The sequence below is a fragment of the Equus przewalskii genome, chromosome 14 (assembly GCF_037783145.1).
Source record: "Equus przewalskii isolate Varuska chromosome 14, EquPr2, whole genome shotgun sequence".
Lineage (NCBI taxonomy): Eukaryota > Metazoa > Chordata > Mammalia > Perissodactyla > Equidae > Equus > Equus przewalskii.
The window spans coordinates 855,425-875,309 of record NC_091844.1 but is presented as its reverse complement, the minus strand read 5'-3'; the positions used below and the strand labels follow the sequence as shown (position 1 = coordinate 875,309).

The window sequence follows — 19,885 nt, the reverse complement described above, 5'->3', positions numbered from 1 at the left end:
CAGAATCTTTTCTGCTCCTTAAAAAACCCAGCTAGAGTTGGTTTCTGTTGCTCACAACCAAAACGACCCAGAGCATGTCATCACGGATAGCTCCTGCTCTCTGTGAGCCTTCCCAGGGTCTGAGGGCATCCCCCCTCACTCTCCCCCTTGTGTCCTGTGTCCATGCCACCTTCTTTTGGATCAAGCTTTCTGGGTCCTCTTGAAAATTCCCCTTCGTTGTTCCTAGCCAAGTCAAAGAGCAAAAGGAGGAGAATGAGAACCGCTTCTGTGCACTGTGATGTGCATGCCCTGCCTCTGGTCCTTCCAGGAAGCCTGCTCCCAGGTTCCAGTTAGGCAGCTCAGCCTTCAGTCTCGCACAGTTGTGGTGCTGGTGTGAATAATGCCGCACTAGTGAGACACTCCATGACACTGTGGGAAAGCCTCCTGCTGCCCGCAGGAGCTGGGGTTCCAGGCCCTGGCAGCCTGCTATGAGCTCAGGACACCTGGACCTGAGGGGCTAAGATCTGTGCTCAGATCACCACTGGGTGATAATCCATCCCGAAACCTGTTTTTCATTAATTCAACAAACGTTTATTGAGCACCTACTGTGTGCCAGGCACTGCCCTAGGCACCAGTGATACTACAGTGCAACATTACGGAGCTCATATTTTAAAGGAATGTGATCTTCTCCATGCAAGTTCTGGAGACAGAGAATTACCAACATGCAGCCTCGATGATTTTTCACAAGGATCGGTCTCATCTTCCTCACACGTGAACTGCGGTTAGAATGATCCCCTCACAAGGCCGTTCTGATGATTAAATAAAATAATGCATACGCATGTTCTTGGCTTTTAAGCCTCAACCAATATTACTTCCTCCCTGAAAAGTTAAAAAAAGTTACACTGTACTTCACAAAGCACAGGGTAGCCCGGCCGGCCTCCAGCCCTCAGCGCCTCTCCTGGCGTCAGCCCCGCAGGAGCGAAGGGCCCAGAAGCCCGATGTGCTCAGGGAGGGCGGGGACGCGCGCTGGCAACGCCGGCGGCCGCGAGGGGGCAGCGCGCGGCAGGGAATCCTCGCGGTCGACCCCAGCCCACCGCCGAACTTCCCTGCGGCGCCCGGTCCTCAGTACGTACTTCCGTTGCTCTGACGCTCCCAGAAGCCGGGGCGTCGGGAAGGCGAGCGCGAATTCCCCTTCCTCTGCGCCTCCCGAGGAGGCTGGAGGGGGGCTCGCGAGGCCGCGCCGCCGTGGGCGCTGGAGCGCCCCGCACTGCGCCGGCAAGGGCGCGTCGCCGAGCCGGGTGCCCGCACTAGGGTGCGGGTCGGCGGGCAGCGGGCCAATCTCCGACCCGGACTCCGGGGCCCCCGGCTGTCGCCGGGAGGAGCCCGAGCCGGCCCCGGGGCGCCTCCGCCACCCCGAGCGCCTCCCCCTGCTGCTTCGCGGGGCCACCCTGCACCCACACCCGCAGCTCCGGGGTTGTCACTTCTGCGCGCCGCTTCGAAAGGGGACCGGAGCGGGAGCGCTCCGGGGAGTTGTCGAGGAGGATGCCCTGGTGTTGGCTATATCCCCAAGCTGCTTGCCGGCGCTCGCGAGGAAGGCAGTCGGGATAACACCACCCAAACTTTCCTTCGCGGCAGCATCGGGAGGAAACAACCCTCGCCGAGGCTCACGGAGAGCAGAAGGGAAGACTCGGGGCACCTGGAGGGGACAGGGCCGAGCCTGCGCAGGACGGTGCCCTCGGAGTTTTTGGGAGCCCTGAAGGCGCCCTAAGGGGCAGGACTAGTCGCCGGCGTGCGCTCAGGCGAAAGGAGGTCCAGCGGGCGCAGCGTCTCCTTTCCTGAGCCCCGCAGTGACCGTGACCTCCGCGCGCTCCCCGCGCATGTGCTCGTGGCCGAGGAAGAGGAAGGGTCTGGCGGCACACGCTGGGGGCAGGGACTAGCGGGCAGGCCCAGGGCGCAGGGAGGTGCCGCGGGGGAGCGCGCTCTCTGCGCCCCTGCTTCCCCGGGACCCGACCGACTGCTTCTCGCGGTTCCTGCTGCGGGGCTCGGGGCCGCGAGCGGTCACTGTGAGCGCAGAGCCCGCTGAGTGTCGTGCCCGGTGCGCCCCTGGACCCGGCGCGGAGCGGCCACGCGGCGGGACAGGTGTAGCCGGCAGCCTCGGGCGCCGTGCTCCGAAGGACTGGGTGGGCTCGGCTGGCCGGGAGTTGGCTCGCGGGCCGCGGAACTCAGGTCCCCGCCACGCAGGTTGGTCGGCACGTCATTTTGCACCGCCGCGGCCGGAGCCTCGGGCCGCCAGCTGAAGTGAAGGAAGTCGCGGCGGAACCCGGCTCCCCGGGCAGCCCGGGCGCGACCCTGATGTCCGCTGCTCGCGGCGGGCCCCGCGCCGGCCCCCGCGCCCGCCCCGGGACCTAGGCAGCTGCGCGCGGCCGCCGCCGGCGCCTCCCCCATGCTGCTCGGAGCGTCCTGGCTGTGCGCGTCCAAGGCGGCCGCCGCTGCTGCGCAGAGCGAGGGCGACGACGACAGGCCAGGCGAGCGGCGGCGGCGGCGGCGGGCGGCGGCCGTGGCGGCGGGCGAGGACATGGATGAGTCGTCGCTGCTGGACCTGCTGGAGTGCTCCGTGTGCCTGGAGCGCCTGGACACCACTGCCAAGGTGCTGCCCTGCCAGCACACTTTCTGCCGCCGCTGTCTGGAGAGCATCGTGTGCTCGCGCCACGAGCTGCGCTGCCCCGAGTGCCGCATCCTGGTGGGCTGCGGCGTGGACGAGCTGCCCGCCAACATCCTGCTGGTGCGCCTGCTGGACGGCATCCGCCAGCGGCCCCGCGCCGGCGCCAGCCCGGGCGGCAGTCCCCCGGCGTGCCCTGGCCCCGGCTCAGGAGCGGCCACCGCGCTTGCGGGTGGTGGGGGCAGTGCGGCGGGCAGCGCCCCCGGCTCGCCCGTCTTCCTTTCTGGGTCGGCAGGCAGCGCCGCTGTCAGCCTGCGCGAGCTGACGACCAACAGGAGCGCGCCGGTGGTAAAGGTGGGTATCTGCTTCGCGGTGCGGCGCCAGAGGTGTGTGTGGACACGTGTGGGTGTGGAGGGCAGTGATGAGGGGCAGGGGAGACCAGAGGTGGCTTCACAGTGGCCCTTGCCTTGCTCTTCTTTCTCCACCCTGCTCCCCTCCAAGGACTCCTGAGTGTAACCCTTGGAGTCCGGCTTGCCAACTGTTGGACACCTTGTCTCCCCTATTCTGTCCCGTCCTCGCTGAACTTCCTGTCGTCCCGCCATCCTCTCCCTCCCCCCATTTCCCCCACCTCCACTTGCTTTGTGGCGGTATGTGGTCCCAGGGAATCTTTCCACCTGTCCATAGTGTGCCAACAGCCCATCCTCCCACGGGGTGGGCGCATCTTGCTGTCCCCTCCTCACCTCCAGTTCCTGCAGTTCCTGTGCTGGCCGGGCCTGTGTCTCCGGCTTTTTAACTTTGCTGGGACCCCCTTCTCCCCAGAAATAGGCTTCCTCCCACTGGACCCCGCACTGGCCTTCTGCACACCCTCAGCTAGCCTGGGTAAGGTTAGTGCTTAGTGTTTCCGGGTCTGATAGCCGGGAAGAGGTGGGCCTCAGGCCTGGTGTCTGTAAAGGAGGCTTGGGCAGAGGGAAGTGCTGACTGGGGGTTGGAAGAACACAGATTACAAACTCCATTGAACAGAAGGGAAAGAATCCGCCTGGAGACCGGAGGAGTGGTTGGCCCAGCCCTTCCTGGCCTGCGTCTGCCTGGAAGCCCGGGTTCTGTCTCCCACAGGGTCGCATTCCCATGTGGGTGCTTATTTGAGGTTTTTTGTTTTATTTTTTAAATTTTATTAATTTTTTTTATGCAACTACATCATACAGCATCCACTCCTTCTGTTTTAGTTGAAAGGCCTTATCTTGAGGGCATCGGTGATTTAGTTTCAAAAGCTTCCTTGAATGTGTCATTTCACACCCTCTGCCATCTTGGGAGCTGTTGTGGGGGGAGGGGTGACCCATGGGATGCTGATTTAGGCGAGAAACAAAGTACTCGCGTTTGATATTTTCTTTAAATGTAGAAAAGCCCACTGAAAGGTAAAAATAAAAACATTGATCTCTTGCAATTATGGTTCATTTTAGAAAATACACTTATCCCTCTATTTTTGACCATTTAAGGAGCTGGTGGTACATAAATCATTTCTATAACCCTCCAACATGTGTGGTACTGACATGCTGGGAGAGGGCTGCCAGCCGAAGGCCTCAGTCCTGCAGTGTCTCTGAGGTTAGGAGCTTAAGCCCATGGGTGCTGAGCTTTAGCGTTAAATGTCATCCTCTGCCACACTGGGTTTTCCTGTGGACCAGGAGGAATGCACCGTCCAGAACAGTCAAGGACTATTTGTACTTGGGGTCGCTGCTGAAGGGGTGTTAGTAGTGTTTCTTTGGTTTTAATTATGATTAAATCCAGTTATGTGTGTTCTTGTTACAGATCTTTAAACTTTTCCTTCCTGTCCTTGCTGTGTTTATCTAAGGTATTATAATTAAAGGTCTTTATTTGCAAAATAAGTGGGTTACTTCCTCTTGTTCAGAGAATTAAGTGATTTTTGGAATGATGCTTCTAGTAAAACACCAGGACCTTTTGATGAGAGTGTTTACAGGTGTCCTCCTCGTTACCTCAGGTGAATGGCATCTGATCAGGCAGTTAGGAGGGAACCTCTGAAACGTGAAAGGCCGGAGCCTTGAGGCAGCTCTTGGAACTAGGTGGCATTTGTAGTTAGTCCTGACGCCGAGCGACCAGGAACTGACTCTTTGTTGCCTGGGGTTATTGGCGGACTTTCCCTGGAGGCAGGTGGAACTCTCAGACCTGGCTTGTGGCCTCTGGGCTTTAGGGGATCTTAGAACACATTTACTTTCTTTTTCTTGTGTTAACCGTGACCCTCAGTCCTTTCTTCACAGGCCCGCCTCATAAGGACTCAGGTTTTAGGAAGGAGTCTGAATTATATTCAGTCTTATACTTGATCATTTTCAGAGAGGAAAAGGAGTTGGGGGGGGAGGGGGGAGGGTGTTGGGGAGTGGGAGAATACCCCGCCCCCAGCTTTTCCTTAAGGTTCTTATGGCTGGTCAAATAATCAGAGAGGCAGGTTAGCAAGAGAAAATCAAACAAGATTTAACAGCATGTATCCCTGGGAGAAACCCAGAAGACACTGAGTAACTCGGCCATCTGGCTGAGGCTGCCTGTTTCAAGCATCTTCAGCTACAGACAAGAAAGACATTGGGGATGGTGATTGGGGCCTTCAAAGGGGAGGAAGACAATTTACATGGAGCTGGAATGCAAATGTTTGTTAAACAGGGTTTGCTAGGCCAAAGAATGGGTTTGTTGGTGTCCTTTTGTCACACCCATTTTCCATCATACTATAGCTATCACGTGGTGTGAGCTCCTTCCTGGAAAGGCCTTCTATGGTAAAGTCCTTTAGGCAGTTTGGGGGCGGAAGGTCGGATGCTCTTCCTGAGTCTTCTGAGCCTTTACTGTCTTCAGCTCGAAATAGTCCACGTACCAGAGTGTGCATCTTGGGGCGGCCTGCCCCGAACCCCGTCAATGGTAATACCATCTAGCTTTTTATCCACTGAGTTTTAATAGTAGTGGGGGTCTTCCTGGGCACCCAGAAGTCCTGCATGCTGCACTTATCCTGCCGCTCTGGGTAATAGCATTTAGGTCCCACTGCATCATCTGGAGGGACAGGGACAATGTGGGAAGAGGGAAGGGATTGACATTAAGCAACTCTGTAAATTTGGTTGGCAAAGACGTCAGCTGAAAATTCCTTCAGCTGGTTCTTCAGTACGTTCTCACTGCTTTACTGTCCATTGGAATTGCTTTGACTCCTCACAGCAAAGCTGAATGCTGGCTGTTGCTGCCTGTTGTTTAATAGATGGGCACTCCTGTTACCGTTCAGCAAATACCATATATGCCTTAATAGCAGGTGACTGTAAATATAAGACAACCCCCTATTTTCCCAATGAGAAGCTCCTCAAATCTTCTTTTGGCATATGTAGACTTTTTAGGTATGCAGATACACAGATATCTGCTAGACTATTTATCAATTTAGTTACAGCTAGACCTTGGGAACACATTGTGTATAAAATGTATTAACTCCTCTTTGGTTCTACTTGGAGGTGGTGAAACATTTTCTTTCCAAACTCTTCACTGCATCTTTTTCATCAGTTTTGGTTATCTCCAGAGTCCTTTGGAAACCTCTAACCTGGTTAGCAGAGCCTCTCAGATCTGCTTTCACCTGAGGCATTTGAGATGAGGCATTTTTTGAAACCATTAATAATGCTGCCCCTGGAAATTTTATACCGAGTTACAAGTACCCAGTGCCTCAGGTTAGGACTGTTGCCTGTTGGCACATACTCGTACGTGTTGCTTCTTAAAGTGATCTTTAAGCAGCTGTGTTTTAATTATACTTTCCATTGCAGTTGATAAATGTCCGCTAAGTTTTCAGCCCAAATTGTTTTTAGTTTTGGTTTTACAGTTTTGCAAGGTAACCCTTTTAACACCCCTGACTAGCATTGATTGGGGTGTTTCAGGGCAACGTGTCTTTCTAAAACCGTTTTGCAGTTACAATTTGAATTACAATTTTGAATTACAATTTGCATTACAATTGAGTAATTCAAAGAGTACTTTTTAAATATGCTTTACTCAAATATAAGGCAGTTGCGGGTGTGTGTGTGTGGGGGGGTCTGATCCACGCTGTGCCTCTCCATTTGAAGTCGGCCTGTGTTACAGATTGTAGAGCATTAATGGCATCTAAGCCAAATGCTTGAATCTGTTTCCAGTTTTATCTTTGCTATCAGAGGTCATGTTCCCGATCCTTATAAGCTTCATCAAACTGAGAAGGTCCACACTATAATCTGTTTTAAACAGGCAGCAGGGGAGAGAGATCCTGCTCAGTTGCTGATGCTGCGGGTTGGCAGGCTCCCCTGAAGACGAAGCTTGCCTCCTTGGTCCAGGACACAGAGCTTGTCTACAGCCGCCTGGAATTAGGCTGCTCTGTGCAGTGGAGCTGAGCAGAATTATATCCCACTGTCCTTTCATTCCGGCTGTTGAGAGCCCGCTGGCTTGGTGGAGTGTGATGAAATTGGGTCTCAATTACGTAGTCGCTGCAAGTTCAGTATTTCAGTTCAATCTGTATTTAATCTGTATTTTTTTGCATTTAACATGCTCTTTTTCGAGGTACATTTTTGAAGTGAAACATCAGCAAGGATTTACTTAGGGGGAAACACTGTTTATAGCATCACTTCAAGAAGCCAAGGTCACTTTTTATCAGATTTGCCTTGCTTGGAAGATCTTCAGATGTGATGAATTAGAAATGCATGCTTGATGTGTATCCTATTGGAATTCTAATTAACCTTAAAAGAATAGGGGGTCAAACTGAAGGTGTTGGCAGCAATGAATGGTTTAAAAATTGTGCTTGCACACCATCATGTGGGGCTCCCTTTTCCCATTGAGTGAAGTTGGAATAAAAAAGCATATAAAATAGTAGCACAATTGGATTCTGCTCACAGACTTCTGCCTTCTTCTTTAAACTTGACCTTGACTCTTGATGGCTTATGGATGTTTAGAGATGCAGTGATCCTTTGGGAGATGCAGAAGAGCATCCAGGAGGAGCTGATTTGGTCAGTTGTTTCTCTCGTCTGCCACGCGTGTCTACACTGTTAACTCGTACGAAGGTTATCTGCAGACGTGAAGATCGTATGTTCGTATTTCTTATGTATTTTCTTAATGGAATGTGTGTGTGATGCTCGTGTGAGTTTATTTGAGTTTAAGTGAATTGGTATTTGCCGCAGGAATTCAGTTGAGTAGAAGTGGTGAGAGACTTTAAGAACAGGCCGGCACCAGGACTGGGTGCAAATGTTCTAGAGCCGAGAGCGCTGAGCGCAGGAGGGCAAGTTCTTGGTGACGCTCGGACAGAAGGAGGCACCTGGGAAAACTGGGGTGCCCTTCCCAGGGAGGCCGTGACGCAGCAGTTCAAGATGCAGGACAGCGTTGCAGTTCTCTCTCCGCTTCACTGAACACGTGTTTGAGTACCTGCCCCGTCCAGCTGCTGCAGTACGCACCGGGAGCACTTGGGATGAAAATTATATTGGTTTTTAGGAAGTGCCTTCAAAATCTGCTTCCTGCCTCACCATTAAATGGAGCACCAGGCTACTTTTTAAAGCAGCATTGACGTCCTGGCAACAAGAGCTGCTGTTCGGTGACAGTTATACTCCCAAGCCCTCATTTCTTCCGCACACACAATTGAAGCCCCGACACCTTATCTCTACGTGCTTTTTAGAAATTTCCACATAGGAAAGAAATATTTACTGTTTTTGGATAAGCCATTGTGTTCCTTAACTCTTTATAATAATTACCTAATTTCTACGTAACTTAAAAATTGCACCTGTTTCCCCCTTACAAGCCTGACTAAAGGTAATTAAAGCCAGGTGTGTTTGTGCAGGATGAAGCGTGCAGAGTGTCAAGAATGGTGTGGGCACGCAGCCTGTGCTAAATTAACATCACCTTGAAACAGATAACCAGTGAGACTCAGCTGTACCTGCCAGGTTCATGATGCCTCTGGGTTCATTTTGTCACTGGCCATCATTGTCTGGACGAAGTTTGGAGTCTAAACATGTGCAGAACGAAAGCACTTTATTGACCAGAGATAGTGACTCATAAAATGTAGAAACAGTGTCCACCCAACTCAGATCACAAGGCTGGGTGAAGAGCACAGGCCAGGTGGGCCTCCCCCCGGCCGCATGTGGGTGCAGCGGGGGCCTCCTCTCTCAGCCCATGAGCTGGTGTACATGGCGGGGTGCCCCTCCGTCCCAGCATCAGCGGCTGACCCCTGCTTCATTTGTCCTTTGTAAACCGTAATTCTGTTTAAGGTCCCTTTACATACTCACGTTCTTTTCTTTTCCCAGAACTTCAGCAGTTTCTTGCTTTTTTAAAATTTAGGTGTTGAAATAGAATTTTCTTTTTTCCTTTTAGCAAAAGGCGTATGTACTCTACACAGGGTTAATACCAGTCTGTGAAGTGTGGTTGATATTAATTGTAGCTCTTCCTCCGTGTCCCAAACTGTTCAGTGCGTCAGCTTTAACCGCCCAGTACCTCAGTCTGGCCCCTGGTGGACTAGTTTCCCACTTAATGCTTCATTTGCCATAAACAACCTCATGGGCTTAGAAAACCTTTCTTCTATAACCCCAGGCTGGGTTGTTATAAACTGAACAACCCCTAAAACACTCCCAATAGCCGTGCCCTCTGTGGGTGGTCCTGGGGGCCAAGGGAGACTTCAAAGACCCCCTCCCAACACCTGGGGAGTTGGGTGGCCTCTGGGTTGGTGTGGGCAGCTTGCATTGTCCATGTTGAAGGGATCATTCTAGGCCAGGTGGGTGACTTCATCCAGGTGAAGAGATGTTGGTCCACAACCCAGCCCACCTAAGCAGCCCACCTCCACAGTCCCTTCTTTTGCCTCCTCTGGGCATTTTCTGGCTCTGTTCATTTCCCCAGGCTGTTTTCAGTGTTCTTTCTTCACTGTTCCTTCTGTGGGCTGCGTGGTTTCCTGACAATCACTGCTTTTTTGGCCCTTTAAGGTTTGGATCATCTGGCTTTCTGGAGGTAACAGTTAGTCATCTTGCCTCAGCTCCTCTTCCTCCAGCTTTCTTAGTGAATGACAGCCATGCTGAGATTGTGCGCAAAGAATGGGCCTGAAGGCCCACACACAGCCTTGGACCAGCCCTCCTTCCCGGCACCCAGGGCCCACAGGAGCTGAGCCCGGGGCTGCAGAGATCCCAGCCTGCAGCCTGGCAGGGTCTTTACAGCTGCAGGTGGAAGTCTGTGTGACTTCAGGGTGCAGGTGGGCAACACTTGAGAGTGACAGTGACCCTTGAGATAAGAATTAAACTTCTAAGTTAGCGTCTCCCCAGAGAAAGCAAAATATTTGTTTCCTAGCCTCGGGGAACAGGTCTCTGGGAGGCATCCATGGGAGGTCAGGCATGGAGAGAGAAGGAGGGTTCCGAGTGGCCATGTGGCTGTGAGGAGCAGGCCAGTTAATTCAGCTCAGTAAATCCTGGACCTCATCTCCCTCCATGCCTGCTGGGCGACTGTGTTACCCCCACTGGGCTCTCCAGGTGTGCTCACCCTGAGGACGAGGGCATCCTGTTCTACACAGGGCTAATGCCCCAGTGAACCAGGACATCGTATTTCTGATTACCCCACTGTCCCACAATATTATAAGTGGCAGTGGTTTTGGGTTTTGAGAAAACAGACATGTCTGGGATCCACAGCTGGGAATTGTTCTGGCTGTGGTGCTGGTGGAGCACCCAGCAAGTCATGCTGCCCCAAGAGGTGGCTGCCTGTGGCCAGGAGGCCACTTCCCCTCTGCAGGACTACGTAGTGGCACAGACCTCACCTGCTCTCACCAGGAGAGGTTGCACGAGGAATTTCCTCTGGCATCGCCTCCACCCGCCGCCTCCTCCCTGCTGCCAGGTCTTTCTCAAGTTCCTTGAGTCTCCTGGGGTGGCTCAGGATGTTCCTGAAGGGCATCTCTGATCTTTTGCTCCGGCCTTCTGCCAGTCCTTCCTGGCCTCCGCCTCACAGCTGCCTGCAGGGGAAAGCTGCTGCCTGCCGGGTGTGGCTTACCAGCCTGAAGGAGCTGCCTGTACTGAGGTGCCACCATGTTCCAAGACCCCTCTGCGTGGTCTTGAAACACTACATGAAACATTGACCAGCGTAAACTAGTTTTGTTTTCTTAAAACAGGTTATTAATTAGCCAAACCTTGCTCAATAACAGAGACGGCCCTATGCATGTGCCAGGGGGGAATGCATAGCTCCAGGATGACCCAGGAACCAAGAATCTTCCTTCAATAAGCAAAATCAGGTTCCCAGCTGCCAAGTAGCTTGATTTCCATGTATGGCCTGATTTGAGGCGAGCTGGTCAGTGCCCAGGGCCCCACGTGCAGCTTAGTAGCCCCTAACTCCTTAAATTTCTCCCTGAACCCTGGATTGCAGAGGCAGGTTTGAGAGCCTTGCCTCCTGTCTCCTTGCAGTTGACCTTGCAATAAAGCTTTCTCTTTTCTTGAAAGTTGGTGCCGTAGTATTGGCTTCTGTGTGCGTCAGGGAGCGAGCCCTTTGCTTGGTAACAATTTCTGGTGACCATGAAGGGACCACAGTCCTGAGACTGCCTGCCTGGTGCTCTGCAGCTTCCAATCGGGCAACCTGTACATCTCCGTTTCTTTGCCACTTGCCCCCTCCCCACCCATATCCTTTCTGCTGTTGTTCTTCTCAGGTGGTTATTTGTGGTTTTATATTTTCTTCTTAAAAATTCACAAGAATGTTACGTTCTACTCTAGAAAATGCTTCCTCTAATTTTCGTAAAACCATGGGGTTGTATCCTCAAACTTGGAATCAGATATGTTTCCCATGACTTCCTGCAGCCCTGGCCCACCCCAGCTCCCCTTTTGGGTTCCCTGTCTTGTTGGGCACAGCTGTGGGGGGCTGAGCTCCACTGAGCAGAGCGGCGTGCATTGGCTCCCACCAGCAAGAGAGGGCTGCCACCCTGGACGGCTTCTCTGAAGATGAGCGGGGCGGCGTCTCCCGCGCTGTAATGCTGCTGTTCGCTGAGGAAGGTTTGAGCTGTGGCTTGCCTCTCTGGGTGAAGGGCTGCCGTGGCCATGTTGCACCGTGGCCCTGCCGCGCCACAGTGAGGTCAGGCTGAGGCTTGGTTTCTGATGGCTAGTGTTTGATGGGCCCTACCTGTGAAGCTGTTGGAGTTTGCTGTTGCGTGGAGAAAGAGCTATGGGTTTGTCAGTAGATTTGGGGAAAGGTGGCCGTCGTTTGGGGATGCTTTCACTCTAAATGTAAGTGGGAAAAATTCTGTCAGGTTGAAGAATTTTCAAGGGTGTTAGTTTCAAGGTGACAGTTGTCATGTTGACAGACACAGCGAAGGGTGTCACAGTGGAGTGCCAGGGACTACGAAGTGGCATCTTGGCTAGTGGAGTGTGACCTGGCATGGGAGACAAAGAAGGGGAGAGTGCCACGGGGGTGCTGGTGTTCCTGGTGGGTGAAACCCCCCAACAGAGTTGGGCTGGGACCCCGAGGAAGGACATGGGACAAGCATCTACATAGACAGAGTCTACATTGGGTACCTTTTTTGCAGTCCTTCCTTCCCAAATTACAGCTGTCATTTTTATCTAGTTCCATATCACCCAACAGTCCACACATTCTGGGGAGTTCAAGGGAAAGTCATGGTCTTGTTAGGGGCCACCTCTCACACTCCCACCACCGCTCCCCGCAGTCTCCCACAGTTGCTAGGCCTGGGGGGGCGACCCAGAAGAGGCCTTGTGTACCCAGAGGAGTTGGCCGGCTGTGGGGCAGGGGGCACAGCCCTGGACAGGCCGTGTCTGTGTCCACAGGAGCTTCGGCGTGGCCTTTTGAGGGTCACATGATGTTGGTTGTAGCCTTTCGGAGTGCAGTGGGGGACCTGCTGTCCCCCTCCCAGTCTCTTAGGGGGTCTTGGGGGCTGTACATTCTCTCAAGCTTCCTATGGCTCAGGGTCTCCACTGCCGCAGAATTAGTTCACTTCCTGTGGTCCTGGTGGTGCTGTCCAGGGAATCTTTCAAAAGGCATTCACTCCAGGCTTTTCCTGGAGCCTCCTCTTCTAGCACTGGCTTCTCAGGCTTTCTCCTCGGCGAAGGCTCACCTCTTTCACAGCTGTCCAAAGTTCTTTCTCTCCCTGTCTCTCTTCCTTTTTTCCCTGTTGGTGACCCTGTAGTGAGTCAGAGAATGGATGTTCTCTTTGTCCAAAAGACAGGGTGTTGGCTGGCACCTTCCTAGAGGTGCCTGGAAGAAATGGCCAAAAATGCCCATTTCTTGTGCTCACAACCATCGGTTGGTACTGAGAGGTTTGCCGGAAGGAAGTAAGAATAGGGAGACGATGAGCACAACAGTGGGCCTGAGGCTTTCACGGACGACGTCAGATCCACGTGTCGGCAACAGCCTCAGTGTCGCTGGGGCCAGGTGAGGCAGCTCTTGATCGAGCTCTTCAGTGTGCTGTTTGCACAGTAAAGAAACACTGTATTTGTGTGTATTTATTATTTTCCATCTGCTGCTTAGTCAACAGATCTGATAAGAAGCCAACACTTGAGTGAATTATCTTGCAGTGCTAAATAGAATTCTAAACATAGTCCTGTAAATGGTCCAAGAAAAGACGCTTCGTCAATTATTCAGGAGGGACATACCAAGGTCTCATAGCTTGTCACTGATTCCCAGTTTTTCAAAATGATTTATTTGTTAATGTTCCGTCAGGTGACCTTTCTAGTTTTATGTCCCTGCTTCTAGGTCTTCGGGCACTTCGGTTTAGTAATTGGAGTGTTTTTTTTGTAAGTATGCGGAAGTTCATCATGTCGTTTAGGTAAAATGTCCAGAATTTGAGCCTGGCCCTTTCATTTTTCACCCAATGATTAATGCATTTCAATATATATAAATACATGTATAGACATATAGATATGCCTTAATATGCATAGAATATACCTGTACTTCTATAGTTTTTATGAGTATGCAGTTACAGTTATTAATTGGATCGGCAGTCCACCCCTTTGCATGAAGGTCTGGGACTGGCTGACTTCTGCTGAGCTTTGGGTTTGCGTCTGCTCACACAGCCCCTCAGAGTGTATTGGATAATGAAGCAGGTTGACTGTGGGGGTCCAGTTCAGGAGGGGGCCCCTCTGTGCTGTGGTCTGTCCAGTCCTAGCCAGCTCCTTTTGTGGCGTCTTCTCCTGGTCTCACGCTGTGTGTTGTCCCTGGGGAAATCCCGCCCTACCACCTGCTTGGAGTAGGTCTTGGGCAAATTGCTTACCTAACAGAGGATCCATTTCCTCTTCTGTTCATGCCGCCCGTGCAGAGCGGAATGGACAGAGACGTGTGCACAGCACCTAGGGTGAGGTCAGAGTGCCATCAGTAGTCAGTAGTGTCACTGTGCCGGGACTCGAGACAGGCACTCCAAGGAGGGTTCCTTAAAAGATAGTTTTTTCTTTTTCGACACATTGGTAAGAGCTATGCCTCAGACTGTATACAAATTTCTGCACGTGTGGGCTGGACTTTTGAAGAATGAAGGAAGGGCTGAGTAATTGGCTCTGAGGAGCACGATTGCTGACTAGTGCCGTTTTGATGAGTAATAGACCCCATTAGATCACGGTAAAATACTTGATGATGTATAATTAAAGATGGCATTAGTCAGGCAGAAACTACAGCATTTAAAACTGTGAAAGGGATCATTCCTAATGCTGACAGTACATCCATGACTTAAGAAGCAGGATGTAACGGGCTGTCTTTGAATCAGGAAGACACTAAGATGTGGCCACAGACAGGCTGCTTGTTTGCAGCACAGCTGGTGCCCTTTTAAGTCTCAAATATTTGTAGTGAATGGCGACCATGCTGGTTTAAAAAAAAGTATTTTAGGTGAATTAACAGCTTGTGGAACAGTTGTGATTGGTGGTTTTACCGAAAAAAGAAGTCCTATTTTTTGTTCCTTGGAACAGGGCCAGGAAGCTTTGCTGGAGCATCTTGTGCAGGCCAGACATGGTGTGGGCTCTGGGGCGAGAGCAGCCAGCCTGATCGAGCTCTGTCCACGGAACCCACGCCCCACGGAACACAGAACACAGGGAGGCTGCACTCTGACCGGGAGCAGCTCGCTGTCCTTGGCCTTCGTTGACGCCTGACTGTCTTCAGACTTCCCTAGGCAGCCGGGAGAGTGGTCTCTGCCCCCGGGTACGGTGCTCCCGCAGGGCTCTGGCTGGGCTTGAGCTCCTTCTCGCCGTTTAATCAAGAGTCAAGTGTCTGGCAGATGACCTCAGTTATTAATAACACTGCTATTAATATTCATATTGACAGTCATTTGCACTTCTAAACCCCTTTCATCTCAAAGGTTACTGCAGCATTTCATAAACCGCAGATGCAGGGCTTCAAACAAGGCGCAGGGCTCTCTCCCGCAGTGAGAGGGCACCCGGCGTGCCAGGCTCGCAGAGCAGCAGCTGCGGGGTTCATCTGTTCAACGGCGCAGGTGCCTCTAAGCCAGCGTGGGCCTGGGCTCCTGTCACCTGCATCTGTGGGCAGGAGGAGTGCGGGTCACATCGAGGTGTCCATGTGTGTGCTGGGCACGGGTCTACTGCTGGGGCACAATAGAGAGCAGGATCACGTCTGTGACGTCCTGGAGCTCACATTTAGTCGGAGTAATGGGGATGCTATCAAGAGACTGTGAATAAAATGCTGACTGAAAAATTTCAGCTACAGTGGAGATGTTTCATAATGCATTATTTTTATACTCTAATTGGACTCAATTTAGATTTTAAAAAATCAGTGAATTCTCTTTGCAATCGACACATGATTTTTGTATCCTTTTGGAAGATTGAAATGATGTTTTAAAATATTGCAGCTCTGTTCCTTACTAGCCCAGTGGGTCTCCTGTGGGCTGCATGTGGAAATCCCCTGGACTTCCAGGTCCTGATGCACTTGGTCTGCGTGGGGCCTGGCATGGGTTTGTCAAAGGTGCTCGGGTGAGGCTGGTGCCAGCGTTGGTTGAGCAGTGCTGCTCTCGGCCACAGAAGGCCTGGGAAAGTTGATAGAGTAGGGGAAGCTTCCTGGCAGCCCGTTCCGAATTTGTAGAGAAGTGTAGTTGTAGGAGCAGAGGCTGGGAGACTCCTACCAGGTCTGTACCTGGAAGGATGAGTAGGACCTGGTCTGGTGAAGAGGGAGGAAGAGAGTGTTCCAATAGAGGGAACAGCAGGCACGGAGGCCTAGAGTCCTAAGGTGCTTGGAGCAAATGTGGAACTATGAAAGGAAATGATTGAGGGCCTACTGAGTGGCCATGAGACCAGCTTGGGGTAAGGTCGGAAGGGAAGGTGGAGGCAGGTGGTACAAGACCAGGCTAGAGATTTTGGTCTTTCGCCTGCTGACAGTTGGAGCCGTTCTATTTATGAGCCTGGCATTATTCTACTCATTAATTCACTTAAAAAATAATTCCTTAGGAAATAACTTTGCACAAAAACAATGAATTCAGCCCATTCGTTTAGTGGAATAGGTAGTATGATTACTCCCATTTTGCAGATGGGGAAAGCGAGGCCCAGTGAAGTCGACTAGCTTGTCACAGAGCTGGTGAGTGGTGCAGCTGGGACCTGAACCCAGAGTGACTCTGGCTTTTGGCTTGGGCTCCATATTTTTTTCAGATTGGTGCCATGAGCCTCATTTCACAGCGAGAAACCAAGGTGTGAGCTGGGATTAGAATTCAGTTCTGATCGCTTCAAAGTTCACATTATTTCCTCCTTACTGAGCTTCCCACACTGGGGGAAAAGTTAATATATTTTGTGGTGTCTTTTACGGTATTGTAAAGAAAAAGTGCATGTTATAAAGATGCAAGTCAGTGGGAGAGTTTCATCGCTGAACATAAGGAGCGTATATGTAAAGAGGAGCTGATGGGAGAAGGGATGGGAGAAAGGAGAGTGTACATTTTGCAATGCTGAAATGCTGATGAAGGTCGGCCCTGCTTTTGGGGCTCAGTGCAGAGAGAGGCTTCCACAGGTACTCTGTGTCACTGCGCAGAAGCCACTGTGACACGGGAGGTATTGGGGAGGTGAGGTCCTTGGGTTCTTGCTTAGGTTTGAAGTGTTCTTGATTCACACGGTGAAATGAACATTACGGAAAATGTGTGCGCAGTGACCCAGGATGTCCTCAAGTGTCGGTGCCGTCTTGTTTCTTCCCTAGGTGGGTAGCCTCTCCCTGCCGTCTCAGTCTCTGTCCCTCTCGGCTGAGTGTTAAAATCAGGCCCAGCTGTTTGTGGAGCTCTACATTTGCGGCCATGGAGAGAGACTGAATACAGGATTTTTTCCCCCTGAACATCTGCGCTTACACTTCTCAAAAACATTTACAAAAAGTTAATGGATTAACCTGTGTTCAAATAGTCTCGATGACTTGAATTCTTAGTTTTATATTCCAAAGCAGCACTGTCCATAGAAATAGAATGTGAGCCACATGTGTAATTTAAAATTATCTAGTAGTCACCTTACAAAAGGTGAGAAGCCACAGATGAAGTATCTTATTTAATCCCCTATATCTAAAATGTTAGCTGGTAAACATTGTGTTACAAAACCTATTAATGAGATAGTTTGCATTCTTTTTCCATGCTTAGTCTGAAGCCTGGTGCGTTTCATACTTCCAGCACCTCTCAGTTCCGACGCCCCATTGCCGGTGCTCAGTGGCCACGTGTGGCAGGCGCCGTGTTGGACAGTGGTGCCCTAATGGGTTAGAACACTCCAGACACCCTAGTACAGGTTCTGAGGCCAACATGCTTTTTCTGACTCTAACAGATTTGTATCCGCATAATGTACTTTCAGAAGGTTCATAAGCAACAACGTGTTGTTCCCTCTGGTTTCTGAGTTGTCATTGTGAGAGAATCTGCAAACAACTGCAGGAGCTTTTGGTTTGAACTTAACGTAATGACAGCCTGGAGGGCTTACAAAAGGCATGCTGAGAAATTGGCCTGAAACCCAGAATGTGCATATTTTTCGTACCCAGCTGATGATTTAAATTTCCCAAGGGGGAGTGCTTCCTCTCTGGCAAGTCTCCTGAGCAGCAGTCCCTTTGATGGACATGGAGTCTAGTTTATTTTTCTCCCAGACCCTTTCTGGAGGGAATGAAATTCAGTGTCTGGATTTACCTTCCGTCATAGGAAAAGTGCTCAGTGTCTCGCATGTAAGTGACTACAAAACGGTTATCTGCCAAGTTGTCCATCTTCTGAGGGGACAAGCAGTGTCTTCACGGTGTGCGTGGGGGTGGCCTGCTCTGTCCCCGCATACAGGGCTCTTGTTGGCTACGTGCACGGTGCGCTGAGTAAAGGATTCTGGGCTCCGGCTCAAGTCAGGAACCAGCGTGAAGCCTTGATCCGGCCGTGTGTGCCTGCAGTGGCCTGACGGCACTTAGAACGAGAGCTGGTTGAGCGGGGACAGCGGAGTGTTTGAACATTCGTTCACTGCGTGGAAATTGGATTTTTGCCTTTTATTATTTACATTGTGTTTTATCAGATTTATATTTAAGGCTGTGGGGTTTACCATTCTCTTTAAATGGCATTATTTAATAAAGAGTTAGCATTTCATTTGAAATTCAATTTAATGAGCTTGGGCGGGAGTGGGCATGGGTGGGGACCTGGTGTCCTCTCTAGGCTGGTCCAGGGTGCTGGTCACTGTCCCCTGTGTAGCCGCCTCTCAGTGCTGCGTTTCTCGGCGAATCGCCTTGTCCTTCAAACTTAAGAGGAACTCTTCACACACTCCCCACCCTCCAGCAGAGGCCCCATGCACCCTGTTTAAAGCTTCAGTCTCGGGGATGGACACTCCCGTGGTCCAGGGGCACTGCAGCTGGGGCTGGGACGAGGCCGCTGCGTCTGGGCCCCTCTTGGAAGCAGGCGTTGGTGGGCGGAAAGGGACTTTGGCCCTAGATGCTAATTGGGAAGCTTCTCTGGGAGAGCCTGTTCCTAGCACAGTGGGACAGAGCACCGGGCGAATATTTCACTGGAACAGAGTTAATGTTGTCGAAACCTGTACACTACGTTGCTAGCCCTGAACCCTGCCTGTGAGCGAGGCCAAGAGCACGTTCCTTTCTGATAAAAGAAGTGAAATCCATCCTCAATTGTAAGGTGGGCGTTTAAGGAGTAACTGAGAAGCCATTACTGAGAAAAAGCTAAAATGTGTGGTTTTTCTCTACCTTCTTAGTGATTTTTTTAATGTGTATTTTTGTTGAGTGTTGGAAAGGCAATCATGCTGATTTTGCCCGAAATTTGGACAGATCGGCTCTGTTGAGAAGGAAATAATGAGAGTATTAAAAGGGCAGAAAATGTCCTGTGCTTCACTGAGAGAATATTAAGGTCACGTGTCGATGAACACCAGACTCAGCCCACTGTGACATGCTTGGCCGCTCGACTCGCCTGCTCCGCATCCTGGGCCCAGAGATGCTGTTTGTGTTCTTGGAAGCCACCACAGTGGATGGGCACGACACAGGAAGACGTTCACCCAGGTGAGTCTGCCTCTGACACGCTGGCAATGGATTGTGACTCGGTCCCGAGGATGTACTTCTCGCTGTGTATTTTACTCCAACTGAGCTGAGATTTCCTGCAGACCTGGTCCCGCCGTGCCACCCACCTGTCCCCCAGCACTCCGGGACGTACGCATTCAGGACCTGCTGTATCATTTGCGGGGCCTAGTGCAAAGTAAAATTCAGGGCCCCTTGCTCTGGATTATAAGGAGCTTCGTTATGTGACCACAGAGCAGGTGAAGGGGCCCAATCTGTGACTCTCGTGAGTGAGTACAGACCTGCAGACCCGAACCTTCTGTGTCGACATATCAAAGTACAGACACTACAATGTGCTGTGGTCCCCACCCTTTGATCTCTTGGGTTAAAGGTCTGTCTAGAGCATCTGTCTTGTTTCAGCTAGGGTTCAAAATGCTTGCCCTGTGTGGGCGTGGCTGAGGGTCTGGGCCGCCGAGCTGCTTGCTGCTGTGGGTAGAGCGGGTCCCCTGTGGTGCCTTCTGTTGTTGCTATACTTACCTGTGTGACCAGATTGGCCCGAAGTTGGGAAATGCAGGGGACCAGGTGAGGGAGCGCCCCACACTTTCCCAACATAGGGAGGATTGGGTTTGTCCTGGTGGATGTGGCTTTGGGGGTGATTTGGGGCAGCTGACATGGATGAGGTGGAACAGCCTGGCACCGCTGCCTCTGTTCTCCAGGAGTGGCGCAGAGGCCTTGCTGGGTAGGCTCTTGAGAGGGGCCATCAGACCTTCTTGAGGAGCAGGGCCTTGAAGGCCCCCTCAGCCAGCTTGAATTCTTCATCAGTGGGAAACCAGGGCTCGCTCTTGAAAT

General features: G+C 51.7%; 1 protein-coding gene across 3 annotated transcripts in view; it reads left to right on the top strand.

The window, feature by feature from the left end:
• The first annotated feature begins 1,133 nt into the window (after nt 1–1,133).
• SH3RF3 (SH3 domain containing ring finger 3) overlaps nt 1,134–19,885 on the top strand; it is a 345,250-nt gene continuing 326,498 nt past the window's right edge. Inside the window, exon 1 of one of the 3 annotated variants that reach the window (XM_070571921.1) lies at nt 1,134–2,992. In XM_070571921.1, coding sequence (XP_070428022.1) covers nt 2,423–2,992 — 570 coding nt within the window. In that variant the 5' untranslated portion in view covers nt 1,134–2,422. The remainder of the gene's footprint in view (nt 2,993–19,885) is intronic. The other 2 variants (XM_070571922.1, XM_070571923.1) reach the window with 2 other exon arrangements.